The sequence below is a fragment of the Mesoplodon mirus genome, assembly GCF_964341445.2.
Source record: "Mesoplodon mirus genome assembly, chromosome: 2".
In the NCBI taxonomy this organism is placed as follows: Eukaryota; Metazoa; Chordata; class Mammalia; order Artiodactyla; family Ziphiidae; genus Mesoplodon; species Mesoplodon mirus.
The window spans coordinates 161146013-161167692 of record NC_138977.1 but is presented as its reverse complement, the minus strand read 5'-3'; the positions used below and the strand labels follow the sequence as shown (position 1 = coordinate 161167692).

Genomic DNA, 21680 nt, shown 5'->3' with positions numbered 1-21680 from the left:
CTCTTCTGATAGTTCACTTATTAGTGTATAGAAATGCAATAGATTTTTGTATGTTGATTTTGTATCCTGCAACTTTGTTGATTAGTTCTAACAGTTATTTGGTGGTCTTTAGGGTTTTCTATACTTTGTCATTTGCAAATTGTAACAGTTGTACTTCTTCCTTTCTAATTTGGATGCCTTTTATTTCTTTTTCTTGCCTAATTGTCCTGGCTAGGATTTGTAGTACTGTGTTAATTAAAACTGGCAAGAGTGGCCATCCCTTTCTTGTTCCTGATCTTAGAGGAAAAGCTTTCAGCTTTTCACCATTGAGTATGCTGTTAGCTGTGGGCTTGTCATATATGGCCTTTATTATGTACATTCCCTCTATACCCACTTGTTGAGAGTTTTTATCATAAATGCATGTTGAATTTTGTCACATGCTTTTTCTGCATCTGTTGAGATGGTCATATGATTTTTATCCTTCATTTTGTTACTGTGATATGTCACATAGATTTTGTGGCTGTTGGAACCATCCTTGCAACCATGGAATGAATCCTACTTGATCATGGTGCATGTATTTAACGTGTAGTTGAATTCAGTTCGCTAATATTTTATTGAGGAGGACATATTCTAACAGGGCTTCTTAACCTGTTGTGTGCCATGGACCTCTTCTTGGAGTAATGTTTTCAAATGCCCAAAATAGAATATAGAGGGTTATGAAGGAGTTCAGTTATTTTATTTTATTTTATTTTGCGGTACACGGGCCCCTCACTGCTGTGGCCTCTCCCGTTGCGGAGCACAGGCTCCGGACGCACAGGCCCAGTGGCCATGGCTCACGGGCCCAGCCGCTCCGCGGCATGTGGGATCTTCCCAGACCGGGGCACGAACCCGTCTCCCCTGTATCAGCAGGCGGACTCTCAACCACTGCGCCACCAGGGAAGCCCAGTTCAGTTATTTTAAATACAGCTCTCCCTATGGACAACCTGCTATTCTAGACTGTGGAAAGAGCTGCTGAAGTGGCCCTTGCTGCCCCCAGGGGCCGCCAGTCGGTAGCTGGGTCCGGGTCAGGGCAGATTTGAGTGAGCAGTAGTCAGGTGAATGTGGGGAGGGGCTCAGGTAGGATAGGGTGGCGGACCTGGGGGAGGCTGTGTGGCCTGGGCTGAGAGTCCAGCTCTGTGTCTGCCAACTGTGTGACCCGAGTGAGCAAGGGAATGGCTGTGGTGACAGTTGCAGCAACAGTAGCAAACGCTTCCTTCCAGAGCATCCACTGTGCCTAGGTGCTGTCCTCGGCAGCACAGCATTGAGCCCTCCACCCTCCCACCAGCCCCGGGAGCTGGGGCCTCTCACTGCCATTGGCTGGCAGGAGTCTGGGCCTGGAGGAGTTGGGTGACCTACCCAGAATCTGGCTGCCCCCCCTGGGTGCCGGGCACCGGCAGGGTTGCCACCCCTGTCGGAAAGCCCCGCACATGCTCTGCTGCTCTCTCTGCCGCCGTGTGTCCCCAGGGCCACTGCCCCCTCCTCTTCCTCAGGTTCAGCCTCCTTTGTCACCCAGCTCCATGCTCAGCCGCCTCTACGGTCTCCCTGGGCTGCCCACCCGGGCCGGGTGGTCTTGTCCTTGCCCATGTGCTATAGCGGCCACCAGAACCCAGATGGCACCTTCCCTAGGGGTGCTTTGGGCCTTGAGGCAGCCGTGGTGCCACCCTGTGTCCCCTTGTCAGACGCAGGCTCCTCGTGCAGGTGGGTTGTCCAGACAGGCTGGAGTGGCTAGAGAGGGTGACAGCCCTGACAGCCCAGGTGAGGGGTCACGGGAAGAACAGGGGATAGAGGACACAGATGTTGACGGGGACTGACCGCAGAGATGGGCAGGAAGGGCCTCCTGGGGGGTGACACAGAGACTCCTTGCTTGCTTGGGGGTCTGAGGGGCTGTTCCCTGGGTGGGGGGCACAGAGGGGACAGGTGTTGCCCAAGCTGCAGTGAGCGTGAGCTGGGTGGTTGGAGGTGGGGACTCGTAGCCCGGGCAGCAGTGGCCAGTGGCCAGGGTGGCCGTGTGGGGAGAAGAGAGGGAGTATTGGGGCTGGGCTGGGGGCCTGGGTGCTGCTGTTCCTGGTCACACCTCCCGACCTGACCCGCGGGGCCTCTGCACGCCCTTTCAGCCCAGGACACGCTCTCGCCCTGCCCAGTGGCTCCCAGCAGGCAGGGAGCATCTTCAAGGCCAGATGCAGCATCATTTCGTCCCCCGTGCCCCAGGCCCTGCAGTGGGGAGGTCTCCCATCGCTGGCCCACTCTGCTCATGGGCTGTCATGCATTGTCTTCCGACATTACTGAGTACGCCCCGTGGTCCAGCCACGGTGCAGCACGCCGAGTCCCCATGCTAATGGGGATCGCCCTCCAGGGTGGGGAGGACAGGCTTTAACTGAACACACAGGAAACTGTCCAGAGTGGAGGTGGTGGGGGCCCGGGGGGGTCTGTCTGTCCTGCTCAGCTGGCCCCAGGTCAAGGGCAGGGCTGGTGTCCAGGGCTCAGGGGTGTCTCTGGAACAGCTGATTAGCCATTGGCCGATGCGTCACTGTGGTGACCCACAGCATCAGAAGGGCAGCCCACACCCACGGCTTGACGGTGTGTCCGATGTCCATGAGGCCTGATCGTTATCTGTACCCCGAGCTCTCTATGCAAGGCCTGGAATACAAGAAATAACTAATTTAAAATGAAGGTGATGCATGCTTGTGGTGAAAAATGAAAATGGTACAAAAAGTTGTCCAGTGTAAAGTGACTCTGCTGACTGCTCATCACCAGAGGCCTCCCGGTTCTGTGTTCCGTGCCTCCTTCCGGAGACGGTGCCCGTGTACATTGGCCCGCGGGCCTGTGTGTGTGTGTCTGTGTGCATCTGTGTGTGGGGTGTGTCTGCGTGGCTGCCCCCTCAGCCGTGCTGATGGCCCCGCCCCCGCCCACAGGTCTCCGTGCTGGTGCTCTTTGCCCTGGCCTTCCTCACCTGTGTCGTCTTCCTGGTTGTCTACAAGGTGTACAAGTATGACCGTGCCTGCCCTGACGGCTTCGTCCTCAAGGTAAGCTCCCCCCATCCCCTGGGCCCCCGATGCCTTTGTGCCTTGTCCCCCCACATGACTCACGACAGAGCGGCAGGGGCGGTGAGGGGGCCTGGCGGGAGCTCCTCATGGGGACCCTGCAGGCAGGGAAGCGGGGTCACGGCGGGGCCTGTGAAAGGGAGGCTCCTGTCTGCAGGCCCAGCACATCCCCTGGGGGGGCAGTGAGTGATGAGGGGACATGCCAGGAATCAGAGGTCCTGGGAGAGGAAGACCTGCACCACCACTCAGGGGTTTGGGAGCAGGGCCGGGCGACCCCAGCCCCCCTGACCGCAGACCCTGGTCTGCCCGCCATGCCGCTGGGCTCTCCACGCTAGATGCTCGCTTTGCTGATGTGATGATGCCTCCTTCCCCAAAGGCTCCAAGTGGCAGGCAGAGAAGCAGACACATGGGGCCGCAGGATTAAGGGGAGAAAAATAAGGGAGGGGGCGGGGTGGAGGAAGCACGAGTGAAACGCACGGGCCGTGGACTTGCTCCCGTGTCCCATACACTCAGCACCCGGGCCCCCTTTTGGTTCTGAACTTCCCAGAGCCAGTGCGAAGAGGAAAACATGATCAGTCCCAGGATTTGGTGCTGCTGGAATGAAAGCAGAACCCGGTCCTGTGTGCTACTGGGCACGAGAACAAGCCCGGTCGCCCGCTGCCACTGGGCGGCTGCGGTTTGGGTGCTGCTGATGTGAGGGACACAGGCCCTTGTATGGGTTCCTCCTTCCACAGCTTCAAGGCTTCTGACACTTGAGCCCTTCTGCGCTCAGCGAGTGTGCGTTTTGTGCCCACCACGTAAGAGGCCCGTGGGGGCGCCGTGCAGGGACCTGGGGAAGGGCGTCTGGGCAGGGGGAAGCCCCTGGCCCCTTCCACCAGCCCGTGCACACCCCGGGCTGGGGCTGGAGGAGTTATGATCTGTTGGGAGGCTCAGGAGACACCATGGTTTAAAGGAGGCTGATCCAGAGGGCTGGAACTTCGAGGAAGGCAGCACATGAGCTGATGCTGGAGGACGGCAGGGCTGAGCCAGGTGGGCGAGGGGAGGAGCAGCGCACAGGTGCTGGCTGGGCCGGTCCATACGTGGTCCTTGTTGGGGAAGAGCCAGCTGTGGCCAGACTGGAGTGCCGGCCAGAGGCCCCTGGAGGAGAGGGAGGTGATGGGATGGCCACTCGGGTGGCTGGGGAGGCTGCCGATCGGAAGGGAGCGACAGGAGGCTGCTGCAGGCGACCGGGAAAGAGATGGGGGTCTAGACCGGTCTGGGTGCTGCGGATGGAGCAGGAGTGAATCTGGGAGGCTGGGGCGGGGCAGGGGGGGAGGACCTGAGGTCAAGGGGGAGGAGCCAAGGTGACGCAGGAGCCACGCCCTGATGGAAGCCGGGTGCACGGAGGACCACTTCCCTGGGGACTGGAGTCCTCATCCAGGCAGACGGCTCCCATACCTGCGGTGCGGCCACAGCCCCACCAGGAGGATGCAGGGCTTCCTTCCGGGCTCGTTCTCTCTGTGCCTGAGACGGAGGCAGGAGTGGGCCCAAACTGCCTTCCCCGTCCTGCAAGGCCAGGTTCTGCTAGATAACCTGGTCCAGGTGGAGCCAGGGAGATGAGGCCCAGTCCTCGGGCTCACAGCAGCATTGGACAGCAGGTGTGTGTATGTTTAAAAGGTTCTTCAGGTGGTTCCAGTGCACAGCCAGCCTTGGGGATTTAGAGCCCCTGAGAGACTGTTCCGCCTCTGGGGACTTGGCATTTTCCACTGGCATCTAATGGGTGGTGTCCTTTCTGGAGAATGTCACTGGGAGGGCTGGGGAGCTGCTGCCCTGTATCCCACGGTCCTCGGGCTAAGGCTGGAGAAGGGAAGGTGTGAGAGTGTGTGTCCCCTTCCTCTCTCCTTTCTGCGTGTTCATTCATGTGCATCACATGCCACCACCCGACAGTTTGCAAGGGGCTTTTAACTAAGATCTCTGATGCCCCCAGAAACCCTGTGGGGTAGATGCGGGGATTTAAAAAGGCAGATGTGGGCTGGAGAGGATCCTAGGTTTCTGCTTTTTTTTTTTTTTTTTTTTTTTAAAAAAAAACATGAAGTCACTGGATGAGTGTTACAGGAAGGTCTTAAACATAATGGGAGGAAACTGCCCCAGACCTACAAGGTGTTTACAGTTGGGTGCTCCTCGTAGACTGGCTGGCTTTCGGGGAGCTTGCACGTGAGGTTTAATAGCTAGGCCTCCTGGACCGAGGGCCAGGGCTGTTGGGACACTTTCCTGGGTTCCCTCACCCATCCAGTTATCGTTTCATGTTAGAAGCTCTGTGACCTCCCTGAGCTCACCCACGGCTGACATATGTTTCTGCTGGGGTCTCTCCAGCCAGAGGGGGCAGGTCACAGCTTCCCCGGAGCTCCCACCCCATCCTCCCGCGTGGCTCCGGGACACCCCTGGAAGCCGTCTTCCCCCGGGGTCTTGCCTGCAGCCAGCACGCCCCCCGCAGTGCCACCCCAGCACCCCCGTCTTACAGCCTCGCTGTGTGGGTGGCAGCGGGACCGTCTGTCCTGGGTGCCTGGAGGGCAGGGCTGCCCCATCCCGTCTGGAGGCCTGCCCTAGCCTGGAGCAGAGTCACTCACTGCCCAGCAGGTGTTGGTGGCCTCAGCAGGTGTTGGTGGCCTCAGAATGTCTTGCCAGACCCTGTGCTGGTGGCAAGGACAGAGTGAAGGGGAGGTGGCAGTGCAGGTGGGGGAGGAGGGTGGCCGCTGGCCTGCTGGACAGGGGCCAGTTCACCTGCAGGGCCGGCCCTGGGCTGAACAGACGGTTTGCCCCTGCAGAGTGGCCAGGCTCCCCAGTGCCCAGGCGTGTCAGGACGCCGATGACAAAAGGGCATGCATGACCTCAGCGGTGCCCCTGTGGGCTTTTAATCTTTGCTGTCCACTGTGCTGCGCTGGCTGCAGTCCTCACAGCAGCCCGGGCGGTGACTCATCAGCCCCTTTCTATAGACGAGGGAACTGAGGCTCAGGCAGAACGTGGACTCGGCCTGTAACGTGACCTCCTGCTCCTGCTGGCCTCAGCCCACAGAAACGCTGCATAGCTCAGTGCCGGGCCGTAAACACACTGCGTCCCTTTGTCACTTCTCTCCTGGAAGTAGCTAGCTGGCAGGTGTTTCTAGTCTATATTTCAGGGTCAATGACCTGGTAAGGAGACCAGTTCTCCGTGGGGCAGGGCGGTATCAGGGCTGCGGGGAAAGCATGCGTTTATTATTTTCCCTTCCATCTTCACTAAACCAGCGTCAGTGAGCCATGCATCTCTGAGAGGCCCTGGCTCAGGGAACAGAGGCGGATGGATGGATTTGCTGTCAAATTCAACTTATTTATAAACCTCTGCCAGATCCCAGAGCTGTCTAAACCCCCCTGCCCCCAAACCACATCCCTTCCTTCACCACCTGCCATCCTTCCAGACCCGTGAGTGTCTGTAGCCAGGTGGGCCAGGGCTGGACCAGGCATGACGCCATCACATCCGCCAGTAACCACGCCAGGTAGCGCTGCCCTCCCTCTGCCGAGTGGCCACACCTGCCCCTTCCTAGTGTGAGCAGCAGAGCTGGATCCTGATTGGAGGCCACGGGGTGGGCACGGGGCTGCAGGGCCTGTGGTATCCCCAGGGCCTGGCCCAGAACTGGCGTGAGCGGCTCTTCACCTGATGGGCAGCCCACCTGTGGGAGAGCCTGTTAACCTCAGGCTGACACTTCTTTTCACAGACACAGGGCTGGGTGACCCCTGCAAGAAGCATCCGGACGGAGAGGGAGCTCGCTCACTTACAGGTGGAACAGGAGGCCCTGGGTCACACTCGGTCAGGCCTCTACATTGGCTCAAATGGGAGCTTTTCTAAGACCAAGACGTGGTCCCTTCTCTCGTCCACAAATCATCTGTTCGGCCCTGAGTGGCTGCTCCCGATACCAGGCAAATGGACCCGCACAGTGGGGAGGCCTCCCGGTCCAGTGGGTGATGTGCCGCCTGGTGCCCGAAGAGGGCCTGACGAAGGCTGTGGCGTTCACTGGGTTCCCCTGGTCCTGGCCTCAGCAGCTCCTCCCGGGCAGCACCTCCCCCTTCCAGCCCAGCCCCCTGAGCCCTGCGGACAGAGCTCCGCCACACCCACCTCTGAGGATGCTGAGAGCCCAGGCGGGACCGGGTGTGCCGGGCTGGGGCCTGACGAACGCTGGCTGAACTTGAAGCTGCCAGGGCGTACAGTCCTGCTCCGGCGCCCTGGGGGGACCTCGCTGCCTTCTCACTGTTCTGCCTTTGGGCTGAGCAGTCACCATCGGCAGCTTTGCGGGTGGCGGGGCGACGTCTGGAGTGCACTGAGCAGAGGCCCGGGTTGGAGCTCGGTTCCCACATTGCCCTGTGGTCCCTTCCCCTCTCTGCATCTCACTTGCTGTGACTGAAATGGGACTAACAGCTCACAGGGAGACATCGTGCCCGGAAGGCACTTGGCCACCTGTCAGAAGGAACCGGTATGGTGGCAGGGCTGGGATGTGGAGACGGGCCTTGGGTCTGCAGAAAGACCCCAAGGAGCAGCCCCTTAACAGGGAGACAGAACTAACCTGCCTTTAGCTTCTGGAGGCTGAAGAAACCCGGGTCGGGCAGGGACAGGGCTCCCAGAGGAGGTCCCCCCGTGCATCCCAGGCTGGCGCCCACGTCCACAGGGTAGTAGCCACCACCGGCCATCCTGGTGACCATCAGAGACTCTGTCACGGTCTCCATGCTGGGCTCACGCAGAGAGGCAGAGGAGTGCGTCGAGCAGCGGGGTGTCCTGCTGGGCCCCAGGAGTTGGTAGAATCCTGGCTGCGCTCTTGCCAGCGAGGTAGCCTTGGCTGAGATGCTGCTCGGGGGTGCTAGCCGGACCCTGCGGGCGGTGCTGGGAATTGGGGGGGTTCAAAAGTCTCCCTGGTGACTGTGAAGGTAGCCAAGGCCCAGGACCCTTGTTCCTGCAGTCTCCCTTCACTGTGTGACAGGGAGACCTTGGCGTTCCTGTAATGTTTTGGTTGCTTAGAGACACATGTAACGTGCCTTCCGCCAGATGGAAGGTTTCTCTCTCTCTCTCTCTCATTAAAGCCGCAGCTGGCAGGCAGTGGGGCTCCCTGAGGTCCTCCTGGAGCCCCGATGCTGTTGTGTTGCGCTGCCAGCCCCCAGGGTGTTGTCCCTCTCCAGGCAGGTTAGTCCAGGCGATCAAAGCCGCTGAGAAGGGAGCGGTGGAGGGCAGGCAGCTTCCCTGTGGAGCCCCCCAGAACCTGCTCCTGTCACAGCCCCGCACACCCCGTTGACCAGAAGGTAGCCCCATGGCTTCTACTGGCTGCCAGGAGGGCTGAGAAGCGTGTCGCGAGCTGGGCCCCACGCGCCCGCCTGCCACTGGGAGAAGGGTCAGGGGAGGCAGAGTGCAGCCCGTGACCCCTTCCTCAGGGCCTGGCGAGCAACGTGTGGAGACGGGGTGGGCGGCGGCTTAGCCCGGCTGCTGGATGGACAAGGGAAGGCAGCCTGACTTTTTGGGGGCCCTAGACCCCCGGTGAGCGGACGAGAGCTAGGGACTGACCTCCCCACCCCCGGCCTCCCCAGGGTTCCATGGGCTGTAGGGAAGTGCCTCTCCCTTAGCAGACAGCCGCCCCCCGAGAGCCCCCCACCCTCAAGAGCCCTCATGGGGTCTTCGTGGCTTCCTGGGCTCTCTGGATCTCCGGGTCACACTCACAGCTCCCTACCAGGCCCTTGCAGGTGGTGTGTCCTGACCCCCCAACCCTTGCCTTCTCCCCAGCGTTTGTGCCCTGCGGCTCTGCACCCTCTGCTCCGGCCGCAGGCCTCTCTGCAGCCTGCGTCCCCATCCTCCTGCCCCGAGGACCAGCTCCTTTGGGTCAAGTGCCCCCAACCCCTGCCCCCAGGAGCCTTTCTGACTCCCTTCCTTCGCTGTTTGAATATGTTGCTTCTGGTGGACATGTCAAAAGTTCCATTGTTGGGCTTCCCTGGTGGCACAGTGGTTGAGAGTCTGCCTGCCGATGCAGGGGACATGGGTTCGTGCCCCGGTCCGGGAAGATCCCACATGCCGCGGAGCGGCTGGGCCCGTGAGCCATGGCCGCTGAGCCTGCGCGTCCGGAGCCTGTGCTCCGCAACGGGAGAGGCCACAGCAGGGAGAGGCCTGCGTACCGCAAAAAAAAAAAAAAAAAAAAAAAAAAAAATAGAAAAAAGAAAAAGTTCCATTGTTTTCTAGGAGATTTAAAATAAATGGCAACGAGTGTAAGATCTTTAAAGAAGCAAGAAGGCCTGCTGTGTAAGTCCCGTCACCACGGCCTTGTACAGACGTCCATCCCGTTACCATGCAATCAGTGTCAGGCAGTCAGCTCATCTCTGAGTTTCCTCCAAGCCCAGGGAGGTGCTCAGTGACCACGGGTTGGGTGCTACCTGGAGAATCACGGGCCTCCCTCCTGCATCGGTGCATGCTTGTCTTTCAGAACACCCAGTGCATCCCAGAAGGCTTGGAGAGCTACTATGCGGAGCAAGACTCCAACGCCCGGGAGAAATTTTACACCGTCATCAACCACTACAACCTGGCCAAGCAGAGCATCACCCGCTCGGTCTCGCCGTGGATGTCAGTTCTGTCAGAAGAGAAGCTCTCAGAGCAGGAGACTGAGGCTGCTGAGAAGTCCGCTTAGCGAGATGGGCAGGTTCCTTACAGTGTCACTTGAAGGTAACAAAGGGACTTTGAGGGACATTTCATTAGATATAATTACTGATAATTTAGAGGTTACTCATGTATGGTGCAACTGCTTCTGTTTGCTAATGCTGCTCTGCAAATACAGCTTGCTGCAGACCACCCACGGGCATAAAATCAAGTGCATATCAGCATTGCTAAAAGAGCTCTGACACCACTTTCCATGGTAAAGAATCTTAATTTAGCAACTTTACTGGGATTTATTGGATGCTGTCAAAAAATAAATTTACACTGGATATGCAAGGGGATCGGACTTCAGATAAATGATGCATTTTGTGGGATTGATTTTTTTTTTAAACCACCTTGCCATTTGCAAACCTTACACCATAGCCATATCTAGAGTGATCCCTTGCTTTGCCAAGAGCAAGCTGTACTGCACGTTTCTTCCCACCCCCCCGCCAATGGCAATAGTGCCAGTGGTCAAGATGCACCATAGTGAGCGTCAGAGGGAAGGAAGGAAAGATGCCATCAGGCCACAGTTGTGCCCTTACCTGCCCCGTGCTCACTCCTGAGTGCGCAGGCACTGCAGCAGGTCGGCTCGGGCAGGGGTCACTGCTGCAGGCAGAACGCTGCCTCTCGGTACAGAGGGCGCCCGCTGGGCAGGGGAGCCGTGTTTCCCTCAGTGCATGTGGACTGGGTCAGAGCATGTGAGGTGGGGACTCTGGGAAGAGGGGACCCTGGGCCACAGGCTGCAGAACCCGTCACCCTGTAGCTAGTCCGTCTGCTCTGTGATGGGCTGAGTAGGAATGAAACCTACAGGCCCTTTTGTTCACATCTATTATGAATAAGTTTGCACCGACAGCCGTATTAGCTACTTAGTTTTAAAACAATTAGCTGGGTGAGAAAAGTGAAAGTGTAATTGCTGGTAAGCCAAGGCTACTTTAATTTTTATCTTGTGGGGCAGATGTAACTCCTTTGATGTAAGAAACAGGCAGGAAAGGCTGGGAGGGGGGCTGGCGTCGCACCTTGCAAGTCCAATTATGACATTTTCATTCACAATCTTTGTAAGACAATTACGTTTCAACCTGAATCTTGACATTAAAGTATATGTTTACAAAATTGCCAGTTAGATAAACTAAATGTGTAAGATGATTAAATAGAAAAAAAGATGTTCATCGACATTTTCTTCCATGTTATTTAAATGTGTTGTTTCTGGTGGACATGTCAAAAGTTTCACTGTTTTTTTAGATCAAAAATAAATGACAAATAGTGCAAGATCTGTTGCGAACAAGCATGGTGGTCATGGCCGACTCCATTACTGTTTCCTGAAATGTGCTTCCAAAACATACAGTATATTTTATTATCAAGGGTGTTGTTTGGCAACAATGACCATGACCTCGGAGCAGTGGGTAGGCGTAGAGTCATGGATGTTGTGAAGCTGTGCTGACGCATAAGAGCAATAACTACATGCCAGAACTTCTTCTGTGTAGAGATATCATCTATCAGCAAATTCCAGCCCATGTCAATGCAGTGTCAAGGCAACCCTGTTTGTATTTTCTAGGAGACATGTATTTTATTGACTGTAAGCTCATTCACATGTAACTTTTGACATTTTCACTCTGTGCAAATAAAGAACACAGGATCCCTGTGATGCTCCCCGGACTGTCTGTGCAGAGCCCTCGAACCCACACCCTGGGGGCCCAAGCGCACCGGGCGCTTTCTGCACAGATGTGGCCGCAGATGCCTTGTGCCTGAGTACAAGCGGGTGTTCCTGATTCCTGGGGCTCGGCTGGGTGGAGAGGCCCAAGTCCTTCTCTGGACGAAGCTCCGTGGGCCCCAGTGGCCGGAAGTCGGGCCTTCCCCACCCCCTGCCATCTCCATCAGGAGAGTGTTGGGGGCAGCAGTTCTGGGGGGAGCCAGGTCCCGTCTCCACACTTCTTCCCGGACAGGAGGCAGGTGGGCCCGCACTGACTTTCTAACCTTGGACCCACCAACAATACATTAAATGGCTGTAGTTGTATTCACTAGACTCACAGGGCGAAGGTGGTATCTTTTCTACCGCACGATGAGTCTGTGGATCAGTTGGCTGAGGCGGACAAGAAGCCACAGGAAACAATCCATCATCTGCTGTGAGGAGCTACTGGCCAGCGCTCTTCCTGCTGCCTCCGGGAGGGAAAGGCCGGCGCCTCCTCCAAGCCTGAGACGTCTGTGGAGCAGGAGGCCCGCATGCCCCGCTCCCCGGGGAGGCCCCGTCAGGTGCAGGAATAATCACCCTCCCGGTTCCTTCCCTCTGGCCGCAGGATTGCGACGCAGACCACTTTTAGTTGTGTTGTTTTCTTTTTCAGCTACTAAATGGGCTTAAAACCACAAGTCGGGTGTCCCTTTTGTGAGTACATATCTCAGTGCCCCCTCCCCACCAATGGCTCCAACGCCAGGGACCACGACAGCGCGCCCAGCGCGCCGTCTCCCGGGTGTGGCCGCCTAGCTGTCGTACCAGTCGAGGAAGAGCAGGGAGAAGGAGCACATCACCAGGAAGAAGAGCACCCACACGCGGAAGCCGGCGTTGTTCTTGATGGCCTGGGGGCGGGGCACGGGGGGGTTAGGCTTGAAGGGCTCTCAACTGCCGCGTGTGTCTGCACATGCTCTCCCTGCGGGGCTCTAACTGTGTGGACTGCTCAAGCCTATGCTTACCTTGCACAGATGGCTTAATTATTAAGCAAAACCAAAACGTGGGTTTAAAGTCTGTTAGACAAATGGGCTGCATCTCCCTCTCTGGTTAGCCATCATGTGGAGATCATGCACGATTCTCCCAGGAAAAATGGCTCATGTCCACCCCAGGGTTAAACCCACACAGACAGGATGAGAGCGTGTGTCCACTACCCTGACGTGTGTTTCCTAGTAGTGCGATGGCAGTGGTGGTCTAAGAACGGTCCCACGTCAACCCAAACCTGAAGACTGCACTCAGAAAATAAAGTCCACTCAACAGAGTCTACTGTGGTAGCCCTGTAAACAGCGACCAGGGCTCTGGGTCCTTGGAAGGTGTCCCACAAGCCTCTCCTGTGGGGCCCAACCCGGACTCAGGGAGGGACCCCTGTGCCCCAGCTGGCTGCTCTGCAGGGCAGTGAGTGGGGTCCTGGGCTTGGCAGGGTGGAACGGGCCCATCCAGCGCACAGTCCTGAGACCAGCCCTGTGCACGTGGCCCTGACCGGGTGGACACTACGGCCTGGACTCAGCGCCCCTCCAAATCAGACACGGTGCCCCAAGAGTACCCACCTCTCTGATGTCTTCATTGCCCTCCTTGATATTCTCAGTTGCTCCTACTACTAATTGGTGAATATTGTCAATCTCAGCTTCCTGTCGGGGGAGAAGAGCAGATAAATACAACCGCCACCTCCTTCCCCGAGTGTATGTCACGACAGTAACAGTAGCTGACACTTACTAAGTGCTGGGGCTTTACACACCATGAACCCATGGGTCCTCATAGCACCCGACAGGTAGGCAACACTCTCATTTACAAGAGGGAAACTTAAAGCATAGAGAAGCCCAAAGTCACACAGCACCCAAGTTGCAGGACTGGGACTGGACCCGGTGCCTGTGCTCCCTCCACCCTGGCTGGCCACCTTCCTCCACTCACTGGACAGGAAGAGTTCAATCGCAGGGTGGCTACCACATGCCAGGGGCTTCAAAGCACATGTGGCTCTAAAACATACATGGTAGCTTCAAAATGGCACTTTGTATATCACCATTTTCTCTCTCTCTTAAAAAAAAAAAAAAAGCTAAAACTTAAAAATCAAAATGGTATGCAGGATGTTTGCAAAAATTTTACTCCAAATACTTGGAAAGCTTAAACATGGGATCCTGGGCTTACACAGGAGTGGCTGGCTCATCACCCACCATTGCACCCCTGCACCGGCTGTGAACCACACTGAGGTCTAAGGAGCAGGCCTATCTCTCCCTCTAGGCGGTGGGGAGGGAATATAGACGAGTGTGGGTTTTAGGGAAACCTGACTGATACAGTACCGCAGAGAGGAAATCGACCTTCAGCCATCCGATTCCCAGCAGTGAATGCCACATAGTCTAAGGACCTGAGGGCCAAGGACTGCTTTGCTCCAAAATCTCGCTTTTTTAGAGAATCTCCAAGTGGGAGCTGGCTGACCACGGCCACTGTTCCCATGAGAGGATGGCTAAGAACCACCTTGCAACATAGATGAGGAAGCCCAGACAGACTCAGCTCTTCTCAGGTCTTAGAAACCCCGAGGGAGCCAGGCAGGGCTCAGCCTGGCTGAGCACCCACTTGTCCTTAGAGGCAAAGGACAAATCCCTGCAAATCCCTCCCAGGTTGAGGCCCAGAGCCCTGGGGGTGACACAGGGTGGGGCCCTGAGTGGCTCTCTGCCACCCCCTGGGGCACATGTCCAGAACCCTGGGACTGCTGCTTCCTAACCGAGAACCAGCCCCCAACTGAGAATCAAATGTGAAGGGCAATCAGTGCTCCTCAGTGGCTGGGCTGAGTGTAGGAGCAGAAGCAATGGTCGTGAAAAGGGCGGGCTTTTAGTGCACTTGGGCCCCAGGACCTCAGAGTACTTTGCTGCGTGTAAGCAGCCCTGCTGTAGTGAAGGCCCCTGGCCCGTGGCTCTGGCCGCGCTAGTGAACAGTGCATTACCCAGGTCTGCCACAGCCATGCCCACAAACAACAACGGCTCCTGGTTCCAGGACTGAGAGCCTGAGGGGGCCCGGATCCCATTCGCCACCAGAGAGTGACGCAGGTGACCTTAGCCCCGCTTTGCTGAGGGGGAAAGGGCTCACATCACATGACGCGTGACGGGAACCGGGTGGGGGCCGTCTGTCTGACCATCTGGGCTCTGAGCTCCTCCCGCCACGCCGAGCTGCCTCTAAGGACAAGTGGGTGCTCTGAGCGGGAGACATCTGACTGAGCTGTTTTCTGTGTCCGGAGGCTGAACCATCAGGCCATCAGGCTTCCAAGTGAAGGCTTAGCAGATACATATTAGAATAGTTCCTGCAACATGCTAGTGAAAAAGGCAACTCCTATGAACCACCTTGTGTACCCAATGTGCAATGATTTGACTCTGGCTGTGTGATTTAGGGGGCATTTTGTGAGTGGAGTATCTTAAGCCAAGTGAAACACAGTGGAGAAAAATAATTTTGTTTTTCAAACCCTTCCAGTCTGTGGATACTAAAAACAACAGGGAGAATTTATCAGGTGTCTGAAAATTTTGCCAGTTAGTGGCCGCTGGAAGAATTTCAGAACGGTAGGCAGGTAGAAATGACATGAACATCCACGTATGAGGACAATCACATTTCCTGTGAGGACGGGACACCTGAGGTGGCGGAGACCCGGCATTTGACAGGGCCAAGTCTGAGCTTGTAACACCTCCGACTGAAAAGCTACTCCTCGTGCATTGTGCTGGGTGCTTCCCATGGGTTATCCGGGAGCCTTACGACAACCATGCAAGGGCCACTCTACTTTACAGATGAAAAAACTGTAGTTCAGAGAGGCTCCCCAGCTTCCCAGAGGGCATCCAGAACCAAAATCGAGCTGCCTCCCTCCCCCACGTGCTCTGCTGCACAGGGCTGGGGCGTGTGGAGAGCTGCCCCGGACTGCAGAGGCTGCTCCCGGGGAAGGGGAGGCTCTGGGCACACAGCTGCAGAGGCCCAACAACCTCAGAAGAAATGTCCCGAGTTCTTAGTATATCCCCGTTTTAAGCTAAATCTTAAAACCACCATATTTTTTCTTACTTGTTGTAAAACCTTCTCTGTGAATATCTCTTGGAGTCTGGAAATTTCAACCACTTTCCCTTCGATTTGCCTTCATAAAAAAAATAGATTACACATTACCTATTAGTACTTGGTGATCTTAACAGCAGTGTCACACATTTCTAAAGAAGTCGTCTCTTCTAAGTGAAGGCATGAGAAAGGGAGGGGACGCCGCGTCAGGCTCAGGGAAGGAGAACATGGGCAGAGGAAGATTCACTCTCCTTACTGGTTCCCCTTTAACATCCCTCAGCTTACTGGGGCATACTGGACTCTTTGGAAACCCACTCCGCCCCCCTGCATAAGCTGGCTCTGGGGCCCAGCCTCCTGAGCCGGTGCCTGGGCCATGCAGCTGCACCCAGTCACACAAAGCAAAGTCTCCTTTAATGCCGAGCCCTGTCCTAGCAACACAGTGACACATGGGGGGGATTCAAAAGAAAACGTCAGAAGGTAACTTTGTTACCTCTCAGTAGGTCAGGGGGAAGAGTGCATTCACCGCTCAACCCAACTCCCTGTTGAAAGGAAACCTGCTTCTGGCTGAAAACATCCCACACTGGGATATCAGCAACTAAGTGTGCGGGCTTCTCCCCGTTTCATGGGCAGCAAGGGTGACCCTGGGGCGGGCCGGGGGGTGTATGTCTAGAGGCTGAGCTGACAGCTGCTTTAGCACAGGCAGCGGCTGAGCTCCCAGCCCAGGAGGAAGCAGAAATGTTCGATGGGGAGATGATCCCTAGCTGTGTCGCTCGGGCCTCGAGTCCCCCTAGACCAGGTGAGGGAAGGAGAGGAGACTTGGGAGAAGAGTAAGGAGGGGTGAGGGCGGGGAGAGCGCCATCTCTGAGGAAGGACTGGGAGACCCGCCTGCGAAGGCAGAGACAGCGGAAGAGCCGGGGGCAGCGGCCAGAGGGAAAAACCTGCACTCAGTCTCCAGGGCCGCACAAGTGCAACATCAGGATGCATCTTCTTTTGGGAAGTGACCACAGTGCAACAAGAGTTTTGGCACATCCTTTCAGAATGCTCCCAGCATTCCCAGGGCAAGAGGCCTGGGTGCCTTCACCGGAGGGCTGGTAACCGTACCTGTGTGGGCCCCAGCCACGGGCCTTCTGCGTGGCTGATCCCTCTGGTGAGGGAGCAGCTGGATCCCAGTGGAGCCACCTGCAGGGCTTCCCTCTGTCAGCCGCCCCTCACGAGGTCTCCCTTTCATCTTAGAGTAATGAAGTGTAACCAGCCCCCCCGTGGCAGCGGTCATTACGTTTGGTGTCATCTGCCATCATAAGCCGATCCTCTTGGACGGGGCAGTAGCACCTGGGAGCCTCGTAGCAGCCCGTGGGGTTATCTCACAGGCCCACAAGTCGAGGGGAGTCAGTGAATTCAGGCAGTTTCCTTGACCCCCTAAATGGCGGGAGGCGGGCTACATTTGGCCCAAGGGCCACATGTGGATGCCTGGGCACCAGAGTAAATTAATAAAGTTCCTAGTTTTGGGGAAAGTTGTAAACTAGGCCATCGGCTCACAAAGGAACCACACACATACCTCACTTCATCAAACAGGCTGTTCATTTCACCAATCAGGCGCTGATTTTCTTGTTCGAACTGTAAAGGAAACAAACACGTTAAGGATGACCACAAACCGACTAGAGAACACAGCCAAAGGCAAGTGTCGAGCAAGGCGTGTCTGTGCAGAAACCTTTGACCCGCCCTCCAAGAATCACTCCGGAGCCCCTTTCCAGCATGGATCGTGGCGGCATTGCTGGAAGACCCTGAGTGTTCGTGTGAGGATAGCCAGGCCGTAGGAAGAAAATGAAACCCCGTGGTGCAGCGGGGCTGCCTGTGGCTGGACTTTCCATCTCACTCATTTGAACCGCAAGCATGCAAGCCGACTCTGATTGGGAGCGCGGAGGCCTGTGGGTCAGCCCCGTTAGGCTGGCCGCCCTGCTCTCCCTCTGGGCCCTCACGACCTCCTGATATCGTCCTCTTTAAATGGAGCGGTGAGGCTGCGCGGCCGTGCTGAATCAGGGTAGTGGCAGGACCGCACTGGGACTCAGTCTGATTGCAGAGCCTGGCCTTGGTCAGTCGCCACAACAGGGACAGAGGCCCAGGAGCTGGAGAAGCTGCATTCCCGGTGCTTGGGATCGCACCAGGCTTTGGGGCTCAGTCTGGGTGAGGACGCCACCCCAGCACCCGGGGAGTTCATCAGAGCTGAGCTAACTCTGCAGGGTGGACAGCTGCTCTTCCAGCCATCCTGCCAGCTCGATACTGTCAAACGCGAGGACGGCGCGCATCTGAAGCGCCGCCATGGTGTGGGACCAGGAGGAGCTTGTCGTCCACGATGATGACTCAGGCCTCATGCGTCCACTCCTCCATATCTTCCCCGACGGGTCCCACGTGTTCCCAGCTCACATGCCACCTTCTCCATGATACCGTCCTGGGCCTTGGAGCTCAAGGTTATTTCTCATTTTTCTAACCGTGGCCTGGTATCTTCTCAAAATCCCTTAGAATATTAGCCATTTTCTGCCTTGTACTGAGTTGTGCGTGTCTCAAACTGTCTGCACGACTGTGAGCCGCTCAGGTGGGAACCGTATTGGACCCACACACATTGGAAAAGGCCGCTGTCCACACTCTGGGGCTTGGTCCACCAGGGAGGGGGGCTGTGCTCTCACCTCCGCACCTGCCCGCGCAGCAACCTTGTTACAGCTGCTGGCCCCTCCGCACCCCTTACCTCCACCTTGCTCACTCCCGCGCCCCATCACTCAGGGAGGCTTCCTCTAGCGGGGCCTCCTCAACGTCAAGTCCTTTTCCTCTCCCTCCAGCCCCTCCGCGAGGCTCTCCGCTGGCAACCTCCCTTCCTACTCTGCCAGTTTTACTTGGCACACTTGCTGTATTCGTTCCTTCCCTGCTATCTAAGTTCTGCCCTCATCTCTCACAGTCTTCTTCGGTCTGCCCTCCATCCTGTCAGTCACATGCCGGCCCTGCCCCTGCACCCTGCAGATCAGGTCTGACGCCAGGTCCACGAGCCGGCCACCCCCCGGGCCTCTCCCCAGGCCTCTCCGAGGGCATCTCCTGCCATCCCCCGCCTCATCTCTGCACAGGCTAGCTCTCAGACTAAGGTGGATTTATCCTCTGGCTGGGCAACTCCAACTGGTCCTTAGAAACCCAGCATAGGCACCTTAGTCGTCAGACGCAGCAGGTCAGGTTTTATCATGTTCTACCATCCCCCTCTCTTTAAAGCTTCTCTGCTCTCGCCTCCATCACTGCACTCCCACCCTTGTTCGGGGTCTGGCTCCCCTCCTGGGCGGGGTGGTCTTTCTCCTCTGGACCCTGAGCCCAGCACAGGGCCCGAAACACAACAGGGCATGGGTTCCCAGCACCAGCTGCTCATCAAAGCACAGAGGCCTCCACTCCACCCCAGGCCACCTCAGAGGCCGGGGTTGGTGAGGCTCCAGGAGGCCAGGAGCGGTGGGGAGCCTCCTGCAGGGCCGGGGAAACCGGCAGGCTGCCTTGCTGGCCGCTGCCAGGGCACTGCCACGGCCCTTCTAATTATGTGTCAAAAAAGCTATTTAAGGGAATAAAAGCGTCACTTTTGAGTCTGAAAGAATCAGCTCTGTTAACTGTCAACAGTTACTTAAGAGTCTGATATATATGAAAAAATACAATTACTTCAGCATGTGGGTGCTAATTTGACTAATTCTCTCAGGTACTTTACTCAGGTTTTGGGGGGGGGTTGGCAGGGGGCATTTTCTCTGAATTTTTCTAACAATAATATGGCCCTACCCTTTTAAATCTACAGCCCTTTCAAGCTTTTAAACTGTTCCTAAACAAAATTAACTAGGGGTTTGAGGTGGTTTATTACTGGAAATGTCCTTGGGAACAAAGCTTTCTGTTTGTTTCCTCCCCAATTTAAGGGCACCTGGCTTTCTTTTAAGCCTCTTGGTAATTGTTACTTCTTTTTTTTTTTTTTTTTTTGGTTGGTAATTGCTACTTCTGAAGGGCTCCTGTTAGCAGCGGTCAGGAGTGGGATCAGATTCTGGCTCTGATTTCCTTCCAACCCATGGGTTCTTGATGCTACCTGAGAAATTCCCCATTCCTGGAGGAAGTGAGAGAAACAAATGCCTCAAGGGATCAAGCAGTGGTAAGGGCTGAGGAGAGAGGTTTGCGGCACCACATTTATGGAGAGCAGCTTCCATTCAGGGGTTGGGAGTAACAATGAAACTGCATTTAAAAAACCCAACAAAACCTGTTTCCCACAGGGAGCCATTTAACGAGATCTGGCTGCGCTCTGGTAGGTTAGGCAGCGGCCAGGATGCTGACCGCATTCACTCGCACAGGCTGCAGGGAGGTTTCCGAGACTGTCTGGGTCGCAAACCTGTACACCTCACCTCTCATCCGCTGAGTAAGGCAGGGAGCCACCAAATGCCAGGCTGCGGGAGGAGGTAGGGGATATGCCAGGGGCTTTGATGGCCCAGTTCCTGTGGCCTCACGGGAACTTCCTGGGTGACCTGGCCCCAGTCACTGGCCTTCTGTGTGGCCTGTCAGTTTCTCTTTGTGAACAGATGTGGTTGGTTATTCTTATCCTTTCCTGCCTGATCCTGAGGGTGGGGAGGGACAGCTCCTTTATCTTCTAAGCTGTATGCCCTTGGGCAGGTAACTTAACCTCTCTGTGTCTCTGTGTCTCTGCCTTCATCACTAAACTGGGGATAATTGTAGTACTCAGTAGAGTTGTTAGGAGGAAGATATGTGCTAATCCGTGGAAGCTGCTTACCAACTTCACCTCGATAAATGTTAATTACTATTATTCAATCTCTTCAGGAGTCAGATCCTGGATATGCAAAATGAGTCATTAAATGCTTTGATGGCCCCTTCCCCCTCCCTGGTTTCAAATTCTAGAGGGCCACTACTGGTCTCCTACCCTCTCAGGCCTGAGAAGCACAGGCACAGAGCTCCCTGGGGCTCACTGGCAGCCCGCACAGGCAGGGGCTTCACGAGGAGCAGTGCGGAATGCAGCCTCAGCTCCACGATCAGCACCAAGGGCAGGGGGACCTACAGGCCCTGGGACGACACACTTGCCATGTCCTCCATCTCCATGAGTCCCGGAAAAGGGAGATGAGAGGCCTGGATGATGGAGGAGGTGGGCAGGCAGGGCCCGGCCAGCCTGTCCTTCTGGGCCATTGCACTCTACACTGTTTAGGTCTCACAGCAAAACACAGTGCTTTCCCTCAGTGCAGACGCCCAACAGCAGTGGTAGGCATCATGGTTAAGAGTCTAGGACTTGGGGGCCCAGCAACAGTCCCTACCACATGGGGCAGCATAAATTAATAAATGCTCAAGCGCTCATACGGTACAGGTCTGAGACGGTGTGTGTGTGTGTGTTACATGCACGTCAGGCAGTATCATTTAACTGCTTTATTCCATTCAGAACTCAATCAGACTTTCAAGTAGGGCCCCCCAAAAGGGTTTATAATCTGGTTTAAAGGATACAGATCCACATTGTGAATACATTGTTACAGAAATCCTTTTTTAATCTAATCCTCTTTACTGTAGTTTTAAAAAGAAAATCATTCCTACCAAGGCCTTTGAGTGTCAGATGAGACCAGGAGAAGGATCTGCATTGCAAAGACCTACGAGCAGTTCACTGAAGCAACACTATGAACCCACAGGGGGCTTGGCCTAGAAGGCAGTCTGCCCCCTTGGCTCAGGAGCCCACCGCCCAGGCCCACTCTGGGCTCTTCTAGTTGTGCTTTATCTGTGCCAAACACCTTCACACTTGTGGCTCTGTGACCCTCACCGTGACCCCCACCTGTGCCCCTGTGAACCTCCCCAGGGTCTGTGCCCCAGCTTTCACCTGTGTGGCGCTCAAATTCTATCAACAATTCTCCTGTTCTCAATGTGTAAGCCAAGCTTGGCCACAGACCACAAGCCCTGCCAGCCAGCCACCTGGTGCTTCCAAGGGCCCACCTCCGGGGACAGGGGCTAGGGACACTTTTCATGTGATCTGAAGAACAGAAGTCACATTCATGTCTTTAAAAATTATTCCAAGAAATATATCACTAAGTGCAGTGGTTTCACTGGAGGCAAGTAAAATGAATGTGGGCTTAGAAAGGAGGTATTTTCTCTGGGTAACATCAGAAAACAATTTGGTTCCACTCAGCCTGACCACAAAACATCTGCTTATATTAACTCAAAGGCATTAATATCCC

At 55.9% G+C, this 21680-nt stretch overlaps 2 protein-coding genes across 3 annotated transcripts in view; one reads left to right on the top strand and one right to left on the bottom strand.

Annotated features, from left to right (window-relative positions):
- NSG1 (neuronal vesicle trafficking associated 1) overlaps positions 1–11013 on the top strand; it is a 31216-nt gene extending 20203 nt beyond the window's left edge. The window contains exons 4-5 of the mRNA XM_082609920.1: positions 2931–3041; positions 9523–11013. Coding sequence (XP_082466046.1) covers positions 2931–3041; positions 9523–9723 — 312 coding nt within the window. The 3' untranslated portion in view covers positions 9724–11013. The remainder of the gene's footprint in view (positions 1–2930; positions 3042–9522) is intronic.
- A 1149-nt stretch (positions 11014–12162) lies between these two features.
- Positions 12163–21680, bottom strand: part of STX18 (syntaxin 18) — a 119825-nt gene continuing 110307 nt past the window's right edge. For both annotated transcript variants that reach the window (XM_082609913.1, XM_082609914.1), the window contains exons 8-11: positions 17021–17079; positions 15478–15547; positions 12996–13076; positions 12163–12299 (exon numbers count right to left, since the gene is read on the bottom strand). In XM_082609913.1, the coding sequence (XP_082466039.1) occupies positions 12204–12299; positions 12996–13076; positions 15478–15547; positions 17021–17079 (306 nt within the window). In that variant the 3' untranslated portion in view covers positions 12163–12203. The remainder of the gene's footprint in view (positions 12300–12995; positions 13077–15477; positions 15548–17020; positions 17080–21680) is intronic.